General features: G+C 47.2%; 1 protein-coding gene and 1 long non-coding RNA gene across 6 annotated transcripts; one reads left to right on the forward strand and one right to left on the reverse strand.

The window, feature by feature from the left end:
- Window positions 1-111: 111 nt before the first annotated feature.
- LOC110142955 (sulfotransferase 1C1) lies at window positions 112-12049 on the reverse strand. Of its 2 annotated transcripts, none has more exons than XM_020902422.2 (7): window positions 11878-12049; window positions 9003-9131; window positions 7395-7492; window positions 3570-3696; window positions 2170-2264; window positions 623-803; window positions 112-386 (listed from the first exon to the last, which is right to left on the reverse strand). In XM_020902422.2, exons 1-7 carry the CDS (start codon window positions 12047-12049, stop codon window positions 274-276), a joined length of 915 nt encoding a protein of 304 aa, XP_020758081.1. In that variant the 3' UTR covers window positions 112-273. The 2 variants fall into 2 exon arrangements, with proteins under 2 accessions (XP_020758081.1, XP_070335112.1); XM_070479011.1 differs by having other exon boundaries at window positions 7395-7503; window positions 8999-9131.
- LOC110142954 (uncharacterized) lies at window positions 10850-18053 on the forward strand. Of its 4 annotated transcripts, none has more exons than XR_011492224.1 (4): window positions 10850-15714; window positions 15991-16091; window positions 16236-16653; window positions 16754-18053. It is a non-coding gene; the product is annotated as an uncharacterized lncRNA (long non-coding RNA). The 4 variants fall into 4 exon arrangements; XR_011492223.1 differs by having other exon boundaries at window positions 17070-18053; XR_011492222.1 differs by having other exon boundaries at window positions 16236-16309; window positions 16526-18053.
- Window positions 18054-21862: the final 3809 nt, after the last annotated feature.

The following is a 21862-nucleotide window of genomic DNA, read 5'->3' on the forward strand; positions in this document are numbered from 1 at the left end:
TCACCAGGTGCTGTGCTCTAATGTTGGGATTAAGTCGTGCGTTCACTTTGCTCCAGCTCCTCACATGGCTGGGCCTCTGTGAACCACCAAGAGATTTAACTTTAAACTTCTTTCTACTCAGGGTTTGATTGTATTTTGAGTATCTTGGGACATGGGTTCTACAGACAGTGTGCAAAGCTCAGGATGAAAGGGAGGGAGTCATTGTTTTCGGCATCCTGATGGTGAGGCTCACATGTCTAAAGTCAGTGAGGAGGCCTCGCTGGGCCCCGAGACTCAGAGGGCCGTGCGGAAGGTCAGGGTGCTCCCAGCCATCTTCCTCTCGTAGTCCTTGTCGAAGTCCTCATTCTGAGCCACAGTGAAGTAGTTCTTCCAGTCCCCAGGCATTCCTGCAAGGAGGCGAAACCTCAGTGATTCCGGGGAGAGGGGTGGGTAAGGATGCATGCAGGGGCTGGCACAGAGCGGATCATGGGGTCTGCTCCTCGGACACTGTTGGGAGTGTCGCCAACAGCACAGGTGTGGGAGCCGGAAGCATGACCGGGAAACAGGAAGGAGCTGGGGTCCTGTCCAACCTCTGAGCACGTGGGCCTCCCTCACTCCCTCTCTCCATCCCTCCCTTGTGTACCTCGCCTCATGAAGGGGGAGATGGAGTGGTCCATGATGCTGGTGGGCAGTGTGGTGTAGTTGGCCATTGGGTTCTCCTTCATGACCTCAAAGGACGTGTGATGGATGATTTTGTCCAGAACTTCCTCCGACACCTCTTTCTCCAGGAACTTCAGGATCTTCCGAATTTCCCGCTTTGGATCCTGTATGTGGAACAGTCACAAAAAGCCAAGTAGTTAGGGGTTTTCCATGAAGGCATGATGTTCTGTTAGATGAACTGTGCTTGGGAAGGGACGGCTTAAGGGAGCAGCTCAATTACAGTCAATGTGTCTTCCTTGGGAGAATGACTGTGGATGGCGCTGGATGGTCCTGGGGAGGAAGGACTTAGACATGAGGGCTCTCCTAGCCCCAGGGAGGCTGACCGAGAAGGAGGGGGGAGAAACATGAGCACAGCCCTGCAACGCCTGTCTGGAAGCATGCTGCCTGCATGCACGCATGCAGGGGGAGCACGGGCTTCAGGGCAGGGAGCATGTCCCCTGGAGGAGGAGATGCAGAGGCACAGAAAGAGGGGAGTGACTCTAGGACCAGAGATGGCTCAGCAAGTTAAACACAAGGTCTGTCAGAGGCAGAATCAGGGGACCTCACACTGACCCAGAAACAAAAGCCCTTGTGGTCTGTTCTTTCTGATCACAGACATTCAGAGAAGGACCTTTGGCATCTGACCAGATTCTAGAGAACCTTTCAGCACAGGTCCAGGGGTGGTTTTGTAATTCTAGGGCACTGATCCCTGGGTTCAAGAGTGACCGTGTGATGCCCTGGACACTCGATGAGTGGGACCACGTGGGACCAGTCCTGCCAGCGTCTGTGTGGACTAAACTTCAGTGTGTGGAGTGGGTTTGGGGTGTGGATGCCAGGAGCTTTACAAGTCAGCTGCTAAATCTTCCCGGGAATATCCTGAGACACAAAAAGAGCTGATTTGCATTTTGTAGGCAAAGAAACATGGTTTGTGAGTGGCAGGATTAATCAGATTGTAAAAGTGCGTGAGATTTCCTGAGTGGAGGATCATCTGAAAATTGTGAACAGATGCAAAGTTGGAAGATTTTTAAAGAAAAGATATATGACATTTTGATTCCACTTGTTTGACTTAATATGAATAGAATGCTAGATTTCTAATTAAAAAATACAGATGCAATGAGCAACAAAGATTTACTATATAGCACAGGGAACTATAGTCAATATCTTGTCATAACCTATAATGGAAAATAATCTGAAAATAATATATGTGTATATGTATAACTGAATCACCTTGATGTGCACTTGAAACATTGTCAGTCAACTATACTTCAATAAAATAAATACATTAAGGAAAAAATAAAGATTAGAGAAAGAAAAAAGAAAATGAGAGAGAAAAAATGAAGAACAAAAGTAGTTGCATTGTTTGAGAATAAAGCTGAGTTGGACAGGGCATCAGGAAGAGAGGCCTGGTGTGGGCAGTATGCGTGCAGGTGTGACTATAGTTTGATCCCTCAAGGACACGGCGGGAAGCAGCGGTGGTCGCATGGTCCTCACCTCCTTCATGTCCTCATAGAAGAGGTAGAGGATGCGATGCTGGTCCTTGGCGTGCCACCAGCCCTTCACGTGGTCATACCAGGAGCCCCATAGCACTGATGGGAGGGAGAAAGGAGGGGGTGTCAGTATCAACTTGAAGCTTCTGAAATGAGCACTGGCATCTCTAATAAAAGAGGACATTTGAAAAACACAACTAGAATTCTTATTTGCAGAGATAGGGATTTTTTTTTTTTAGGGAGTTGATTAAAAGTACTCTGGATCCCGTGGCTTCTGTTCCCACCCTTGAAGTTATTCCCCTATGAGAAACTGTCCCAAGGGCAGGAGGCAGGTCTGTGTTCCCCTTACATCGCTGCATGGGGCCAGACCAGTGTTTTGAGATAAATTCTGGTCCCCAACATGCTGATTAAGGGAACAAAGGCCCATATAGTCCAAGCTATGGTTTTTCCAGTGGTCATGTACAGATGTGAGAGTTAGACCATAAAGAAGGCTGAGGGACGAAGAATTGATGCTTTCCAACTGTGGTGCTGGAGAAGACTCTTGAGAGTCCCTTGGACTGCAAAGGGATCAAACCTATCAATTCTAAAGGAAGTCAATTCTGAATATTTATTGCAAGGACTGATGCTGAACCTGAAGCTCCAATACTTTGGCCACATGATGCAAAGAGCTGACTCACTGGAAAAGACCCTGACTCTTGGATAGATTTAGGTCAGGAGGAGAAGACGGTGACAGAGGATAAGACGGTTGGATGGCATCACCAACTGAAAGGACATGAATTTGAACAAACTCTGCAGGATGGTGAAGGACAGGGAAGCCTGGTGTGCTGCAGTTCATGGGATTGCAGAGTCGGACACGACTGAGCGACTGAACACCACCACAGGCTGACTGTGAAGAGAAGCTGTGAATTCATTCTGAAGAATCCCAGTGACCAGATGTTTGGGCCCCTTTACTGTCTGTGATGGAGAATGGGGGGAAGGGGGTGCACAGTGTCCTCCCCTAGCCCCCAAGCCACCCCCACCCTCCTCCAGCTGCGAGGTTGACCCTGTGGTCAGTGTCACTGGATCCTCAGTCTTCTGGGCCTCACCCGGGGCCAGGGGTGTGTGCAGGGTGATTCTTTCCCTGCAACTCCCTGTGGCTGACTGTCTCCCTAGGAACTGCCTCAGCACCCGCCCATGCCCCTGGATCCTGCACCATCATCAGTGAGTTTGTTACCCTCTACCCACAGTGTTCTAAGTAGCATTTATTGTGACCTCTGGACAGTGACCCTGAACAGTAACCCTGTCTGGGTGACACCTGTGTCCTCCCAGAACCTCGAGCAGCCCAGTCACTCAGCAGAAGCCATGCCTCTCTGATATGTGGGCGATTGAAAACGGAGGTGTGGACCTCAATTTCCTTTCGCTCACCTTTCCCAGCTTTGAAGGTCTCAACATACTCCTCCCAGGAGCCAGGGTCTGGCACCATCTTATTCATTCTTGAGAAGTGGTAGTAGGATACCAGGCAGTCCTTGGCGTTCCTGGCCACATAGATGATCTGAAATCAGCCAGGAAAGGGATGGACACAGAAAACAAGACAGGAAAGGTTACTGTTCAGGAAGAGCCCATGTTGTTTGAAGGACCTTAGACCTTCGACCTTAGCCCATGCTGTTAGATGGACCCTGGGTTGGGAAGATTCCTTGGAAAAGGGAATGGCTACCCATTCCAATATTCTTGGGGCTTCCCTGGTGGCTCAGATGGTAAAGAATCTGCCTGAGATGTGGGAGACTCAGGTTCAGTCCCTGGGTCAGAAACAGCCTCTGGAGAAGGGAATGAATACCCACCCCAGTATTCTTGCCTGGAGACTCCCATGGACAGAGGAGCCTGGGGGATACAGTCCATAGAGTCTCAAAGAGCTGGACACAACTGAGCGACTAACACTTTCACTTTCCCCAACCTCAGGTCCTTAGGCTGGTATCTCCTGTCAGATCAGTAGCATTGGATTAGAAATAAGGTGCACAAAAATGTAATGCGCTTGAATCATCCCCAAACCATCGTCCCCGCTCCCCACCCTGGTCCGTGGAAAAATTGTCTTCCATGAGATCGGTCCCTGGTTCCAGAAAGGCTGGGGGCTGCTGTCTTGGACCATCCTGTCTGAGTGACTAGACCTATGTTTTCTGTGACCCTCTCCAGTTTGCCCGGCACAGTTCTGATTACAGCTGTGGTCTAAGCAGAGTCGGTGACAGCACGCCCTTTCTCTCAGGTGTCCTGCTCAGCATGACAAGTGCTGCAGTCACCCTCCCTCTGCTATTTCCAGGACTGGGGAGGCCACGAGGTATTACTCAGGTGGGGAGAGGAAGGTCCCGTGGGCTGTACCTGAGCAGGGTGTCTACCCTAGTTGTAGGGTGGGGCTGCCTCTGCCTTCTGACCACCCAAGGAATTGCCTCCTCACAGTGACCATCATCCCTGATAAGATCACGGGACCCCAGTACCACTGGAGCTGCTGGTGACCTGTCCCCTCCTGGGAGAGGCAGAGATGCTTCTGAGCTTGTCCCACCACCCTTCCTCCTACCCCGCCACCCAGGCTGCCCTGGGCTGTAAAGGGTGTTTTGGAAAATTTTGTGACCAAGTCTGCCCTGTGAATTGCAGGACACAGGAAGGTATGTTTACAATTTTGATAGAACCACAAATTGCTTGTTTTTTTTTTTCCTTCTGAGTTGAGTGAGTTCTCCATATACTTTGTATATTAACCCCTTGTCAGATATAGGATTTGCAAGTATTTCCTCCCATTAGGTTGCCTTTTTCTTATGTTGGTTGTTTCCTTCGTTGTGCAGAAGCTTTTTAGTTTGATGTAGTCTCACTTGTTTATTTTTGCTTTTGATGTCAAATCCAAGAAAATCATTGTTGAGACTGATATCAAAGAGTGTACTACCTGTATTCTTTTCTAGGGGTCTTGTGCTTCCAGGTCTTCCATTCAGATATTTGATCCATCTTTAGTTAATTTTTGTGTGGTGTGAGAGAGTGATCCTCTTTCATTTCTTTGCATGTGGGGTCAACTGTCAGATGTAGAAGTAGAGACACAAAGTAGGCAGGGGCTCTGGGGGAGGAGTCCATGGATGGTTTCTCAAGCGTGTTCCCTGTGTTTTGCGTACTCAGCAGACCAGCACCCTGGGTGGGGGGTAGGGGGAGCTGTTTCCATCTGATCAAATTAGCACAGGTCTTTTGGCCTTGGCTCCTCCTGTGAGCCCAGCACTGCAGGGACACTGCCCTTTGCCTCTTTCCTCCCACTGGACAGCCCTCCAGTGTCTACCAACGTTCTCAGAAAATCCAAAGGGATGCCCAGCAGCAAGGTCTTAGGATCAAGTAAACACATTTCTCAATGCTTATGTTGGTTATCACTTTTTTTTTTTTTTTGCAAATTGAAGCTGAGTAATCAGAATGGGGGAAGCCCTGGCTGGATGGGGACCTGCTGAAATGCCTCTGGCCTGGAGTCAGATGTCCAAGTGGGAGTGAAGGCCACATGCTCGCATGTTCTGAGTCTGCCATCTATCTGTGTGAGTCTCTGGCTGTTGATGTGACAAATTGCCCCAGGTGGAGAGCCTTAAAATAGCATGAGGTTGGTTCTCTTACAGTCTGGAGCTCGGGGTCACTGGAATGGACTCCAGTTGGCCATGGGGCTGGTTCCAGGGCAGGGGACGAACTTCCCTGCAGTTCCTGGAACCTGAGGCCATCTGTGTGCCTCGGCCTGGACTCTGCCCTGAAATCGCCCCCATTTCTGCATCAGGTGTCACATCCTTCACGTTGTCTTTCCACCTTCTCGCCTCCTTCTCATCAAGATCCTTGTGACGATGCTCAGGGCTGTCCAGGTAACCAGAGGATCTTCGGTCTCAAGATGCTCAACTTAATCACACCTGCCAAGTGCACTCTACAGGTGAGGTACATTTGTGGGGTTTGGGAGGGGTTAGGATGCAGGTGTCTTTGGGGAACTCCATTTAGCTCACTGCCCCATCGTAACAGGAAAATCTCAGACTAAGCTTGCCCACACCTTCTCTTACTCAAACAATCCACAGCTCTCAGCAGATAAAAGAATGTGCTGTCATGGAAATTTTGACATTTTAGAAGGCCTGGTTTCAAAAAGAAGCTGTTAATCTGATGACAAAACACATGCTAAGGGGTCTTCTGACTTTGAGTCTAAAAACATCATTTGGAAATAATATTAGTTCTAGAGCAGCAAAATTATGTTAAGTGTCTGTGGGGATAAATCAAGATATTTTCAAAGTCATGGTGACCTGGGTGATGGTCAGGGTAGAAAATAGGGTGATGGCATTTGATATATGGAAACCTATGACACCTCTGATGGGAGATGGATGAGATGAGGTGATGGAGTGCCATGGAAACCAGAGCAGAGAAACTCAAAAGCAGCCACTCACACTGCATCTCCGAGCTCTGCACTAAGTAGAGAGTGTCTTGGCTAAACAGCCTTGACTGTGTAGCTCCCCTGGAAAGGGCTCAGCCCAGAGCATGGAAGGGTCTGTGGTTGGGTCTGCAAAGTAGCCTTCCCACAGGAAGATGGACAGTCCAGCCGAGGCAAGCATTTAACTCTGCAAATGTTTGTTGCACTTTTCTTTGCAAACCTCTAAGCTGATATTTGGGGTATATTCTGTATTTCATTGACTTCTAGACTCACTGATGAAGCTGACATCAAAAACAAAACAAAACACTAGTACATTCAGTGTACTAGTGCATTTCTGGGGTCTGAATTTGCTAAAACAAAAATTTAAAAATAGAGGACAGAGTCATGGCTGTTGCTGGGAGCTTATCCATGATGGGGATGATTTCCAGACATCATATGTGGTCCTGGGCCCCCACCCTCCGGGGTCTCCCTACCCCCTCACGGGTTTTCCCTAAATAAATTCCCTTCACACCTTACTCAGCCCTGGCTTGGCTCCTAGAGGATTCAAACTGATATGACTACCTCCCCAGGAAGCAGGCGCCCTGCCTGATCTCTCACTGTCTGAACGTGACTCAGCTGACAGTTGATGAGGATGGCGCTGCCTGGAGTCTAGTCTACTGGTACCCAGAAGGAATATTCTGGGAGAAAGATAGATCCAGGGTAGAGTGGTGGGCACCAGGAGGGGTGTCAGGTTACTGCCCATCTGGAACCTGCACTGGGCACCTATCTTTTGAGGTCCATGGCTGTTTCCTCTTACATGGAGACAGTCTGTGAGTATTCAGATCAAGCCTGGATGTCCTTACCTTTGTGTTCTGTTTCCAGAAGGAAGGTGGGAGCATCTGAACAGGCAGGTGCGTCTTCAGAGTCCTCGGAGAAGCCATCTTGTTGGCGAGATCCAGACCTGCAACAAGGCTGCTGCTCAACTAACACTTCTCATCCACATCTCTGTTGTTTTGCCAGCGTCTGGAGTCATACTCACCACGTGCTCGGTACCCCCTACCTGACTCCACATTGCAAATTACATCCTAGGCTGGTGGCCTGCCCAGTGTCACCAAGTTATATGTCTTCATATAAAGCTACAGTCATCAAACAGTGTGGTATTGGCACAAGGAGGGACACGTAATGGAACAAAGCAGAACAGAAAATTCAGAATGCACCCATATTGTGTGTGTGTTAGTTGTTCAGTTGTCTCATTCTTTTGCAACTCGTGCCAGGCTTCTCTGTCCATGAAATTCTCCAGGCAAGAATACTGGAGTGGGTTGTCATTCCCTTCTCCAGCAGATCTTCCCAACCCAGAGATTGACACTGGGTCTCCTGTATTGCAGGTGGATTCTTTACCACGTGAGCCACCAGGGAAGCCCATACGTAGAAGGTAAAATTCAATATTTGTGAAGGGGCCATGGCAATTTGATGTGAGAAAAGATAATTTTTTGGCCTGATGGTGCTGGAATAACTGGCTCAATCAATCATGGGTTTTCAACAGGCAGTATTTTTAGAAATTTTTTTAGAGATGATTAGAGTTTGAGAGGTTTAATAACGTGCTGAAGGTTTTCCAGACAAGAATCCAAACCAGAACTGTTTGAGTCCAAAGTCTCTTTTCATCATCAGGTTGGGTCCTACTGCAAAGTTACTCTTTGCTGCTATTTACTCTATAAAAACACTCCCTTACAGAGTTGTGAACGCAGCGAGGGAAGGAGAGGATGGGATGAAGTGAAAGAGTAGCATTGACATGTATGCACAACCATGTGTACAACAGATAGCTAGTGGGAAGCTGCTTAGAGCACAGGGAACTCAGCTCCAGGCTCCATGATGACCTAGAGTGGTGGGATGCAGGGCTTGGAGGGAGGTTCAAGAAGGAGGGGACATACGTATACATATAGCTGACTCAGGCTGATGTATGGCAGAAACCAACACAGTATTGTAAAGCAATTATGCTCCAATTAGAAACAAATCTAAAAAAACATACCCTTCATTCCTAATTGGTTGCCAGCTCTTCAAGGGTGCTCTCTCCTACATTTCTTAGTATCTTTGGTGTGAAGTGCATCATTTGTTGATATTAATAACAGAGAGACTATGTATAATTTAACTTGGATCCCTGGCAGACAGGTCAGAGATGAAAAACAGCAGAAGCCAGTCCTCCTGGAGCGGGCAGACCTGACCCAGGGGTGAGGTCCCTGGTCACTGGAGGCCAGCCATCCTCAACCCTGCCTCCTCTGTGTGGAATGGTCCTGTGTGCTCTTGAGTCCTTGAGAAATCGCAGGAGACGTGCTGTCTGAAGCTGCCCATTCCCGTATTTCAACAGAGGGACTGAGGGATCTTTTCTCACAGCTGACAGAGGTGTGTTGACCTGAACCATCCTCAGACTCCTTCCCAGCAGAGGGCACAGCCCCATAGGCCCAGGCAGCACATACCTGAGCTGAGGGGCGGGGGGAGCGCCCACTCGATGAAAGGGTGCCGGTCAAAGGTGTTGGCCCGCTGACACTTCTGCAGATCCCCGTCATTCTGGATCATGTCCACGATCTCCTGGGTCCAGGTGGTACCTGGAAGAGTTATTTACCCTCAGTTCTGCCTGCTCTCTAGACAACTCCATTCTACATCAGTTATTCCCACATTCAGGAAAACCTACCTCTGCTTATGTTGAGCACCTGCGTGACTCCCAGGGTGGATGGGCCTCTGCTCTGAGCCCCTGTCCCCACAGCCGAGGTCTTCCCCACACCTGCCTTCTCGTGAGACTGAGAGTTCCACTGAGTAGGGGCTGGGCTTTTGACCCTCTGTCCCTCAAACCTCATACCTGCCATGGTGTTTTGAACCTAATACGTGTAGCTTGAGAGAAAGCATACTGACTCAAAGGAATGTCAGGAGATACAAAGTTGAGGCAAATACTATCTGTGCCCCAACAAGCTTCCAGTCTTGTTGGAGGAGATACAATATGCCAAAGACTGCTTCTAGCCTAGTTAATATCCATTCTCCCCATCTTTCTCAAGTTAATAGATCCTCAATTTTTACCAGGGCATATAGCTAAAGGTTGGGCTGCCCAGATGGTGATAGTGGTAAAGAAACCACCTTCCAATGCAGGAGACTCAAGAGACAGGTTTGATCCCTGTGTCAGGAAGGTCCCCTGGAGGTTGTCATGGCATCCTACCCCAGTATTCTTGCCTGGAGACTCCCATGGACAGAGGAGCCGGCAGGCTACAGTCCATGGGGTCACAAAGAATTGGACATGACTGAAACCACTTAGTGTGCATGCAAGCACATAGCTAAAGGCTATATAAAAAGATTATTTTCTCAATCTTTCTTGCTGCTAAAGGTGGCCATGCCATTGTATTTTGGGAAGCTGTCTTTAAAGGGCAGGAACATGACCTCATTCCCCTCTTCCTGCCTCCTTGTTGCTGTTTGGAACATGCATGTGATGGCTGGAGCTCTAGAAGTCATATTGGGTTGTGAAACCAAAAGCTAAGCCTACAGATGGTGGGGCAGAAAGTTCAAAGACCTAGGGTTTCTAAGGATCAGTGCAGCCACCATTTCAGGCCTGGACTTTTAACCTCCAGAGTGCTTTTACTTTTGAGTTTCCTGATACATATAGCCACACTGAATCCTAACTGATGCAGATGTGTGGGTGGGCAAAGAGCTAGCCCATGTGCCCTACCCACCACATGCCCATTTTCCTTTTCATACCAAAGGCATTCATTGCCCCTGACTCTTAGCGAGGCCTGGCTCTCATTGACATGTAAGACAATACGTAGATAACTGAGAGGTCTCCAGTAAGAGCCGTGAAGACTCTACAAAGGGCCCCGGGAGTTCATGGGAGGAGGGGGCGCCCTCTGTGGATGGGTAGGTGGACTCATCTGAGCTGGTCTTCTGGAGAGGAACAGTCAGAGGGGGAGGAGAGTGTCCACTTGTGTTAATAAGCCAGAGCATCGGAGGGAGGGAACCTTGGAGCTAGGGTTAAGGTGGGCATATTCTCATGCTAGAAAGCTTAAGCAGGACTCACGGGGGTGGGGGATGGGGTGTGGGTATAGTGGGGATTGAGAGGTCGTGGGGAGATGGGGGAACACAGCTATAGAGAGAGTTCTGGGAGAGTCTGGGGGTTGACTGCATAATTTCCAAGATGAAGGGAGAGCAAATTTCTGCTCTGAGATGCAGTGCCAATTTGAATTCGGATCTGAGCAAGAGACATGCAAGTCAGACAAAGATGACTTTTGAGAAACCGAGAGCTTCCAACAGGAGTAAGCAGGAGCAGCCCCCCCCCCCCCTTTTCCCAGCAGGCCTGGCTGGCAGTGCTGTGTGGTAGGAGCAGTGTGAGGCTAGGGAAGGCATCCTGACCCACAGGGGAGAGACAAGCACGGTGATATGGCCAGTTAGGAACTATGGGGCAGGGGCACCCCCTGTGACCTTCCTGGTTCTGAGCATCTCTGACTCCTCTTGCAGCATCCACTAGCCACCAAGAGACCTTCCAAGGCTGGTTACAGCTGAAAAATTCTCTACCTTCCTTGGCCCTACCGCTTGAATGATACATACATAACTGAGGGGCTTCCATCTCACCCTCCATCCAGCCCTCTGGGTTCTGAGGTCTCTGCTTCTCCAGCTGCAGAGCCTGGCCTCTCTGCTTCTTCCCTTCTGGTTCTCCCTACAAGCTTCTCTCCCTTTTGTAGGATTCTGTAAGTGTCATTCCACCCCACCCCCCACTTCTTCCCTCTGTACTCATGCAGGTTTGGACTAACATCACTTGCGCTTTTCCCATTGGGGCAAAGCGCTCAGTTCCAGCTCCATCTCCACGTGCAGGAGAGCCTGGGGAGGAGGACAGGCTTCCCCTAGGAGCTTCCTGCTGTTCCTCAGACTCTGAGCTTTCATGTGATTCTGTGGGAGGCTGGCCTTCCCTTCCTTTATCAGGAACTGAAATAAAAAGGAGGCTCGTGGACTCTGGGGGTTTGGAGGGCATCAATAAGAGTGGTTTTCATTTTTCCAGGAACTATGTGCCAAGTCACTTTAGTTGTGTCCAACTCTGCAACCCTTGGATTGTAGGCCCCCAGGCTCTTCTGTCCATGGGATTCTCCAGGCAAGAATACTAGAGTGGGTTGCCCTGCCCTCCTTCAGGGAATCTTCCTGACCCAGGGACTGAACCCACATCTCCTTTGTCGCCTGAATTGGCAGGCGGGTTCTTTACCACTTGTGCCACCTGGGAAGCCAGGGTCTGGCCCTGGTGAAAACCCACAATTTTAAAATCTGAGGAACCCCCAGGCATCCTGGCTCTGCTGAAGCCCCCAACCTCAACTTTCTTCAACCTACCTGCCTTTGCGTAGGTTGCAATGAGAAGGTCATCAGGCTTGGCTTGAAAATTCCAGATTTTGTCCCAGTTATCGCTTATCATCTTGGTCATGAGGATTCCATTCACCTCCTTGGTTTCCGGTTGCAGGTATTTCTCCTCCAGGTGGAGATTTTTCATCTCCTCCGAAGACATCTTTGTCGGTGAAACTATTTCACTGGTACATAAAAGAAAGGGTTGGTTGTGTCATTTCTAAAGCTTTGAACAGTCATTCCTTTTTATAATTTAAGATTCTCTGAGAAACTCAGGAGAGATGTGTTGGAAATTCATTATTGTTTAATGTTAACCTAAGAAGTGAGAGAAGTGAAAACTGTGGGACCTTGAGCATTTTAAAAAACTTCATTATTTAAAATGTATGAATTGGAAAGAACAGAATGTTTTATTTAAAGCTGGTTCTTCACATTTTCCCCCAAATATAAAACAAACAATCTTCTTCATTAGGAAGAAATTGGGAAATTTTAAAAAATAATTTTCAAAAGATGGTTGCAGGCAACAGACTATCAAACAGTATTGTGTAATTCTGTTTCCACACCTGCTTTCTGTTACTCTGTGCCCCATGACCTTGGGATATCTATACATGAAAAATCTGACTTGCTAAAGAACAATGTCAATTTTTTGAGTTCAAATGGATTCCTAATTTTTTGAATAGAAGCTATTTTTTTAATGACAGCATGCATTAGCATATTTTGTTGTTTTGTGTTTCTGCCAATATTTTTATCTTGCTCATTTTTTCCATTTACACCCAGCTGGATTTGGTGGACTAAAGGCATAGCCTGTATCGAATATTCTGTCTTAAAATACAATGATTGTTAGAGAGCAAAAGACAAGCCACAGACTTAGGGAGAATATTTGCAGAAGGCATATCTGATAAAGTTCTGTTATCCAAACTATGCAGGGAACTCCTAAAGCACAACAGAAAGAAAACAAACAACAGGATCAAAAAGTGGGTAAAAGATCTGAACCACACCCCACCAAAGATACAGATGACACATGAGCATGTGTTGAAAGCTTGTGTCCATACAGAACCCGAACACAGACATCCATGCCACTCTATTCACAAGTGCTCAAACCTGGAATCCAAGCCCTTATAGGGAATGGATAAATAAGCCATGGTGCATCCACACAATGGATTGTTACTCAGCACCAAAAAGAAATGAGCTGTCAAGCCATGAAAGGACATGAAGGAAGCTTCAGTGAATATGCCAAGCAAAACAAGCCAGTCTGAGAAGTGTTAGTCACTCAGTCGTGTCTGACTCTTTGTGACCCCATAGTCTGTAGCCTGCCAGTCTCCTCTGTCTGTGGGTGTCTGTGGGATTTTCCAGGCAAGAATACTGGAATAGGTTGCCATTCCCTTCTTCAGGGGATCTTCCTGACCCTGGGATTGAACCCACATCTCTTGGGCTGGCAGGCAGGTTCTTTATCACTGAGCCACTTGGGGAGCCAGTATGTATGGGTATACTGTCCCCTTACTGATGGATCCACACGGCTCTTAGATAGCATTGCCAGGTATACATTTTTCTCTCCTTTTATTGTCAACCTAATTATCCCATTGTTTTCTGGCCTCTATCTGTTATTGGGAATTTTGCTCTCAGTTCTTTAAGAAGAATGCCTTTCTTCTCTAGTTTTAAAAACAGTATTTTTTCTTTGTTGTTTATGGATTTATAGGATAATATCTAGGCTGGTTAAGTTTTTATTAATCTTTCTTGGAACGTGCACACTTTTGGTTTCAGGATCACAAGTGTCATAGATTTGGAACATTCTTAGCCCTTCTTCCCTTTCTGTTCTTTCCTTGGAACTCCAGCCAGCTCTGTGTCTGACCTTCAGTTTCTGTCCTCAAATCTCCTAGCCTTTCCTCGCTCTGTCTCTGGCTACAGTCAATGCCATTCTCTTCAGCCTGCCTCTATTGTATAAATTGTATTGAATCGTTCTTAGTTTCAATTATTATCATTGTTTTACTCATAGATATTTTGTCTGTTTCTTATTTACCACGGGTTATGACTTTATCCTTACACATCTTAGTGGACCTATTATATGTTGCTGGTGTTTCTGACTTCAGAACTTTGCAGGTGGGGCTCAGCCGGCTTTGCTCTGTTTGCCCTTTTCCCAGGGGCCCTGTAGTTTCTCGTCCTGCACTCATGACCAATAGCCCTTTACATGTGGGAGCTCTTTGCTCATTCAGATAGTGGGCTCCTGCCCGGCTCTGTGACCGCTTTTGAAGAGTCTCAGCTGATGTTTACGAAGAATGCCTGCTAACAAACAGGGGAGGAGTGATAGAAAAAAAACCACCGGGGGATGCTGACCACCACTGGATAAACTAGGGGCAGAAACAGGCTATTCACAGACTCAGAGTCTCAGTCCAGAGGTTACAGATGCACAATGTGCCTTCGTGATGGAGCGATGTGCAGGAGACACCTGGACTGAGAGCTGTCACCGAACACACGGGGGGTCATCCTGTCCCCACACCACACGTGGCCACACATTTAAAGGGCTGCTGCTTGTCGTCTGCATAGAACTTTCTGTTTCTATTGGGGGGTTTTCAAGTAATCTGGTTTTGTCAGTAGAACTGGAAGTTCCTTAAGCTATCATTTTTGGCTTAAAGTAAAACTTCTTTATCCTATAAATTGGCAGAAAGGACCTCCCTGGATATGTTTTAAACTTTTTAAACTTCTTCTACTGAGTCAAAAGAGAAAAACATTAACCTAAAAAACACATTCTTTCTTAAATTAAAAGATAATCTACACATATTCAGTTTAGTAAAAAGCAATTGCAGTGGCATACAGAAATAGTGGAACTTGAGCAAATCTTGCTCTGGAAATCTAGAAATCCAGAAATGAACTAGTTTGAGCTTCTATGGCAGGAGCCCTGTCCCGTTCACCTGGGGCCTCCCGTGCTGGTCTGAGGACTCACATGATGGGAGTCTGACTTGGTTACGGCTGTTAAACCACTGCTTCAGCCTCCTTCTCTCCTGAGGCCTTGGTCAATCCGCCCCCGTGGGCTGAGGCTTGGGGGCCCTGGGACACCCTCCTGCTGGCCATCCTCGCCAACCCCCCACAAAGGGCTCTCCTAACCGTCTGTGTCTGCGACTGCCCAGCACTTTCTTGGCCTGGGGTGCGGGGCCCCTGCCTGCAGCCAGAAGTAAAGCCAAGAAGGCCTCTGGTCACCCGGCTCTGTGGACTGCCTGCCTGGGCCCTGGATCTGCTGTCAATTTGTCAGTCTGTTCTTTTCAAAATACTTCCAGCGAACAGCGGGGACCTGAGCTTGGGGTAAGACCCTGGGCAAAGAGCTCGGCCCAACTTCCTGGGGATCTGGGCCCACACTGGCAACACCTCTGTGTTCCCTGGGGACTTGCTTAGATGGGTGGAGGTGGCTGCCTGGCCCCCTGCAGGGAGGGATAGACCTGGAGTTTGCTCAGGGGATCCCAGGTGAACCCCTCGGAAGGCCGCCTGGGATCCAGGGACAGAGGCTTTGGGAAAGCCTGGGATGAGGGGTGGAAAGTAATTTTCTCCCTCCTATCTTTGAGAAAAATGTTATTTCTGCATTAGCAGGAGCAAGCGGCCAGTGCATCCCCCTCCTGGCCGCTTGCTCTGTCCTCCCCCACGGGGGCTGAGCTGACGGGAAGGACCCCAGGCAGGTGGCTCACCAACCTTGATCTCTACTCCTGTGTGCTGGCCTGGGGGGCTCCCTACAGGTGCTTCTTCCACCTGCGTCCTGAAGCCTGGACCTGTGCCTGCGGAGGAGGCTGGGGAGCAGCTCCTCTCTGGTCCTGCTCCTTGGTTCCCTTGAAATAGGACCTGCTTAAGGTGGGTGGGGATTGGGCTGTGCTCATGGTTCATGCAGAGGGGAGGGAGGTAAGGGAAGTGGCCAGTGGGCACCCTGGCCCTCGGTTCCACTGTTCCAGCCCATGGCTGCCTATTTCCTGGTCCCGGCAAGCCACTTTGGAATTATAAGGACAAGGAACAGTGGCTCTGTGGCAGCTGCAGTGGCTTCTCCTGTTCCTGAAGCGACCTCAGTAACTGCCCGGACACCTTCCCAATGCCCCCAGATGAACCCCAGGAATTCTTTCAACCTTTTTCCAGAGCATCACCCCCCACTGAAAAGCGTTGGCTGAAAGATAGAGCCTGGTGGCCATTCCCGGTCTAGAGTGTACCTAGAATTCCGATGGGATAAAAGTGAAAAGGTAAAGAAAGCAATGGGATTTATTTTGTTTGCTTAGGATTCCATCTACTTACTATTGTTAACAAAGCCTTTTTGTTTCCTTTTGCTAGTTTAATTGAACTACCTGGGTGCTTACACAAAACTGCTGTATAAAATTCTCTTGCAGGAACTTCCCTGGTGGTCCAGCATCTAAGACTGCACACCCAAGGCAGGGGGCCTCTGGTTCAATCCCTGGTCAGGGTACAAGATCCTGCATTCCACAATTAAGACCTGGCACAGCCAAATAAATAAATAAATATCTAAAAAGTGTCCTTGCAGTCAGACTGCCTGCACCCTTGCACATTTGCTAAAATCTGTTTGTTTTATTTATTTTTAAGTGCTTTGCTTGTATCACTGTGATTTTAAAATCTTCCTCTCAGTCCTGCCAGATATCTGCCATCATTACCTGTTTTACAGGGAAGAAATAAGAATCCTGGAGAGTAACCTACCAGAGCCCAGAATAACTCAGGGGTTTGAATCCAGCTGGTCAAAGTTCAAAACCTCATAGCCACTACTCTGTTCTTCCCACAATGAGGTGAAGGCAGGTAAGTCCCAAGATGCTCGCTTTGAATATACAGAATCAGATCTGTTAGATTTACTGGATCCTCCATATTTCATAGCAATGATTTTAGATTATGAAATTAGATTAGATTATGAACTGGAGGAACCAGAGATCAAATGGCCATTGGATCATTGAAAAAGCAAGAGAGTTCCAGAAAGACATCTATTTCTGCTTTATTGACTATGCCAAAGCCTTTGACTGTGTGGATCACAATACACTGTGGAAAATTCTGAAGAAGATGGGAATACCAGACCACCTGATCTGCCTCTTGAGAAACCTGTATGCAGGTCAGGAAGCAACAGTTAGAACTGGACATGGAACAACAGTACTGGTTCCAAATAGGAAAAGGAGTACGTCAAGGCTGTATATTGTCACCCTACTTATTTAACTTATATGCAGAGTACATCATGAGAAATGCTGGGCTGGAAGAAGCACAAGCTGGAATCAAGATTGCTGGGAGAATTATCAATAACCTCAGATATGCAGATGACACCACCCTTATGGTGGAAAGTGAAGAACTAAAGAGCCTCTTGATGAAAGTGAAAGAGGAGAGTGAAAAAGTTGGCTTAAAGCTCAACATTCAGAAAACTAAGATCATGGCATCTGGTCCCATCACTTCATGGCAAGTAGATGGAGAAACAGTGGAAACTGGCTGACTTTATTTTTTTGGGCTCCAAAATCACTGCAGATGGTGATTGCAGCCATGAAACTAAAAGATGCTTACTCCTTGGAAGGAAAGTTATGACCAGACTAGACAGCATATTAAAAAGCAGAAACATTACTTTGCCAACAAAGGTCCATCTGGTCAAGGCTATGGTTTTTCCAATGTTTGGATATGAGAGTTGGACTATAAAGAAAGTTGAGCACTAAAGAATTGATGCTTTTGAACTGTGGTGTTGGAGAAGACTCTTGAGAGTCCCTTGGACTACAAGGAGATCCAACCAGTCCATCCTAAAGGAAATCAGTCCTGAATGTTCATTGGAAGGACTGATGTTGAAGCTGAAACTCCAATACTTTGGCCACCTGATGTGAAGAGCTGAGTCATTTGAAAAGACCCTGATGTTGGGAGGGATTGGGGGCAGGAGGAGAAGGGGACGACAGAGGATGAGATGGTTGGATGGCATCACCGACTCAATGGACATGAGTTTGAGTAAACTCTGGGAGTTGGTGATAGACAGGGAGGCCTGGGGTGCTGCAGTCCATGGAGTCGCAAAGAGTCGGACACGACTGAGCAACTGATGAATTGGATTATGAAATTAGATTAGCAAATTTACAACTGTCCTAATAAGCTATAACATTATTATATGTTAAACTAGTCATCTACAAAGTGTACCAAGTTACATATGTGTATATTACTACATTAAAAAAAAAATGTTAAACCAAGTGTCTTCTTGGGCTTCACTGGTGGCACAGATGGTAAAGAATCTGCCTGCAAGGCAGAAACCTGGGTTCTATCCCTGTGTCAGGAAGATCCCCTGGAGAAGGGAATGGCTACCCACTCCAGTATTCTTGCCTGGAGAATTCCATGGGCAGAGGAGCCTGGCTGGCTACAGTCCATGGGGTCGCACAGAGTTGAATATCACTGAGGGCATCAACAGTTTCACTTTCAAGTGTCTTCCAAAGATGCTTGCTCTAGTCTGTAACATTAAACTTAAAGTTTATGATGTCTGTTTGCTTCTGTTTATTCTGGAGGAAAACAGTGAGATGAGAGAAACAGAATATTTCTCTTTACAAGGAATGATAATTTCTGAAATTTTGATTTGGACTTTCAGTGACACTTAATGTTCATGACCTCTTGAGGAGCATGCCCAGAACTTAAGTCATGATTATCTGAATGATGTGTGTTTAATTGTTAATCACATATTGTAAAGTAATTAGCATCCAACTAATAAAAATAAACGAAAAAAATTGTCAATCACAGCTAAAATGTTAAGTAGTTATATTGCTTCTGTTCAGTTCAGTTCAATCACTCAGTCATGTCTGACTCTTTATGACCCCATGAATCACAGTACGCCAGGCCTCCCTGTCCATCACCAACTCCGGAGTTTACTCAAACTCACGTCCATCGAGTCGGAGATGCTATCCAGTCATCTCATCCTCTGTCAGCCCCTTCTCCTCCTGCCTTCAATCTTTCCCAGCATCAGGGTCTTTTCCAATGAGTCAACTCTTCGCATGAGGTGACCAAAGTACTAGAGTTTCAGCATCAGTCCTTCCAATAAACACCCAGGACTGATCTCCTTTAGGATGGACTGGTTGGATCTCCAGTCCAAGGGACTCTCAAGAGTCTTCTCCAACACCACAGTTCAAAAGCATCAATTTTTCGGCACTCAGCTTTCTTCACAGTCCAACTTTCACATCCATACATGACCACTGGAAAAACCATAGGCTTGACTAGATGGACCTTTGTTGGCAAAGTAATGTCTCTGCTTTTTAATATTCTATCTAGGTTGGTCATAACTTCCCTTCCAAGGAGTAAGCATCTTTTAGTTTCATGGCTGCAATCACCATCTGCAGTGATTTTGGAGCCCAAAAGGATAAAGTCTGACAACACTTCCACTGTTTCCCCATCTATTTCCCATGAAGTGACGGGACCAGATGCCATGATCTTAGTTTTCTGAATGTTAAGCTTTAAGCCAACTTTTTCACTCTCCTCTTTCACTTTCATCAAGAGGCTCTTTAGTTCCTCTTCACTCTCTGCCATAAGGGTGGTGTCACCTGCATATCTGAGGTTATTGATAATTCTCCCAGCAATCTTAATTCCAGCTTGTGCTTCTACCAGCCCAGCATTTCTCATGATGTACTCTGCATATAAGTTAAATAAGTAGGGTGACAATATACAGCCTTGACGTACTCCTTTTCCTATTTGGAACCAGTACTGTTGTTTCATGTCCAGTTCTAACTGTTGCTTCCTGACCTGCATACAGGTTTCTCAAGAGGCAGGTCAGGTGGTCTGGTATTCCCATCTTCTTCAGAATTTTCCACAGTTTGTTGTGATCCACACAGTTAAAGGCTTTGGCATAGTCAATAAAGCAGAAATAGATGTCTTTCTGGAACTCTCTTGCTTTTTCGATGATCCAGCAGATATTGGCAATTTGATCTTTTGTTCCTCTGCCTTTTCTAAAACCAGCTTGAACATCTGGAAGTTCATGGTTCATGTATTGCTGAAGCCTGGCTTGGAGAATTTTGAGCATTACTTTACTAGCGTGTGAGATGACTGCAATTGTGCAGTAGTTTGAGCATTCTTTGGCATTGCCTTTCTTTGGGATTGGAATGAAAACTGACCTTTTCCAGTCCTGTGGCCACTGCTGAGTTTTCCAAATTTGCTGGCATATTGAGTGCAGCACTTTCACAGCATCATCTTCCGGGGTTCGAAATAGCTCAACTGGAATTCCATCACATCCACTAGCTTTGTTCGTAGTAATGCTTCTTAAGGCCCACGTGACTTCACATTCCAGGATGTCTGGCTCTAGGTGAGTGATCAGACCATTGTGATTATCTGGTTCATGAAGATCTTTTTTGTACAGTTCTTCTGTGTATTCTTGCCACCTCTTCTTAATATCTTCTGCTTCTGTTACCAATATTCCAATGCCTTAGGATTGCTAGCTAGACTAGTCAATGGGAAGGATGGTGAATTCCCCAGGAGGAGGTGGACAGAGAAGCCTGGACTGCTGTTCAAGTCTGCACTGCATTTGAAAATGGTGGTGGGTTTGCGGATCCACTGGAGTGAAATACAGGGTGCAAGCACTTAGATAGTTGAGGACTAGGTCACTATGGAGCTTTTTGTCTGAATGTGCTAGGTAGATAGATGATACTTATTTGTTCATGACTGAATCCCATCCGTGCATGTGTGCATCCACCCATGCCTCCATCCATCCTTCCATTCTTCTATCCATTTATCCATCCATCATCTATCCATTCATCCTTCCATCCATTCATCCCTCCATCCATCCATCCTTATATGTATCCATCTATGCGTGCATACTTCCATCCTTCTATCCATTTATCTATCCATTGTCCAAAGAAGAGTCAGTGAACACCTTCCATGTGCTAGGCTCTGCTGAAGAGTTGATGCTGCAGGATGAAGCTTTCTGGTATAGCGACACAGATAATAACAAAACAGGAAACAAGGTTACAGAAGGTGCTCTGTCATGAGGAAGACGAGGAGAGTTAGTGATGGGATGCAGCAGGATGCTGGCCAAGAAACAATTCACAAACACGCTCTCCAAGGGAGTGGGTTTAGACCTGAAGGAATCAGGTTGGCTTGGAGACTTGGCAGTGGAATTATGGGCACAAGGGGCTGTGGGTCCTAAGACTCAGGGCTGAAGCATCTCCTGGAACTATAGGAGCCTGAGCCTCTGAGCTTGATGATCAGGGGCAAGGTCAGAAAGGTAGGTGAGGATCAGGTCAAGATGCTCTGGGACTGGAAGTGAGTTTGGGTTCTGTTCTAACTTGAGAGGGCCCCTCTGGGGGGCTTACATCTCCTGTTTACATCAGGCTCTGATTGACATGGGCAGAGAGCACAGTGGCTAGTGCTGGAGGTTGGTTTGTGGGGGGCAGGATGCCGATAGCATGAGCAGTTCAGAAACTCTTCTGCACTCAAACCACTGCCCACTGGGATTTATTCAGCCTTGGAGCAGTGCTAAAAAGGTGTGCACTTTATACGCATGTCCTGGGTGGCAGGTTTTGGCAATGGCTGTGGGAACGTGGGCCCTGGCTGATATTATTACACACCTGTGTTGTCCTTGGAGAAAGAGCCAGTCTCAGAGCCAGCTCCCTACCCCCTGAACACCTGTTGAGTGTATTGGTTTACCGTTTGGACCCCTGCAGCGGGCATTCATTTCTCTCCACAATAAAAATGTTTTCAGGGAAGGCCCGACTCACTGCTCAGTTTCCCTGGGGATATAACAGGGTCTTATCATTGGTGGACATAAGCTCAATCGTGTGCAGTCATAAAAGGATTAGGAGTGTGTTTACTGTTCCGAGGGGATCAAGTGCACATGGGGCCTGAGAGCAGGTGCGTGGCCCATGGGGAGAGGGCTTGTCCGGACCACCCCTCAGCTTCCTCCTTCCTTGCCAGGTGAAGAGGAAAAATGCAGTGAAATTCATCTCTCACAAAGGCCAGGACTGTAATTTTGGATAAGTCTGTATCTGAAAACAATAAAAAAAACGTTCCAGGGGAGAAAAATAAACTT

Source organism: Odocoileus virginianus, chromosome 2 (assembly GCF_023699985.2).
Source record: "Odocoileus virginianus isolate 20LAN1187 ecotype Illinois chromosome 2, Ovbor_1.2, whole genome shotgun sequence".
NCBI classification, from domain to species: domain Eukaryota; kingdom Metazoa; phylum Chordata; class Mammalia; order Artiodactyla; family Cervidae; genus Odocoileus; species Odocoileus virginianus.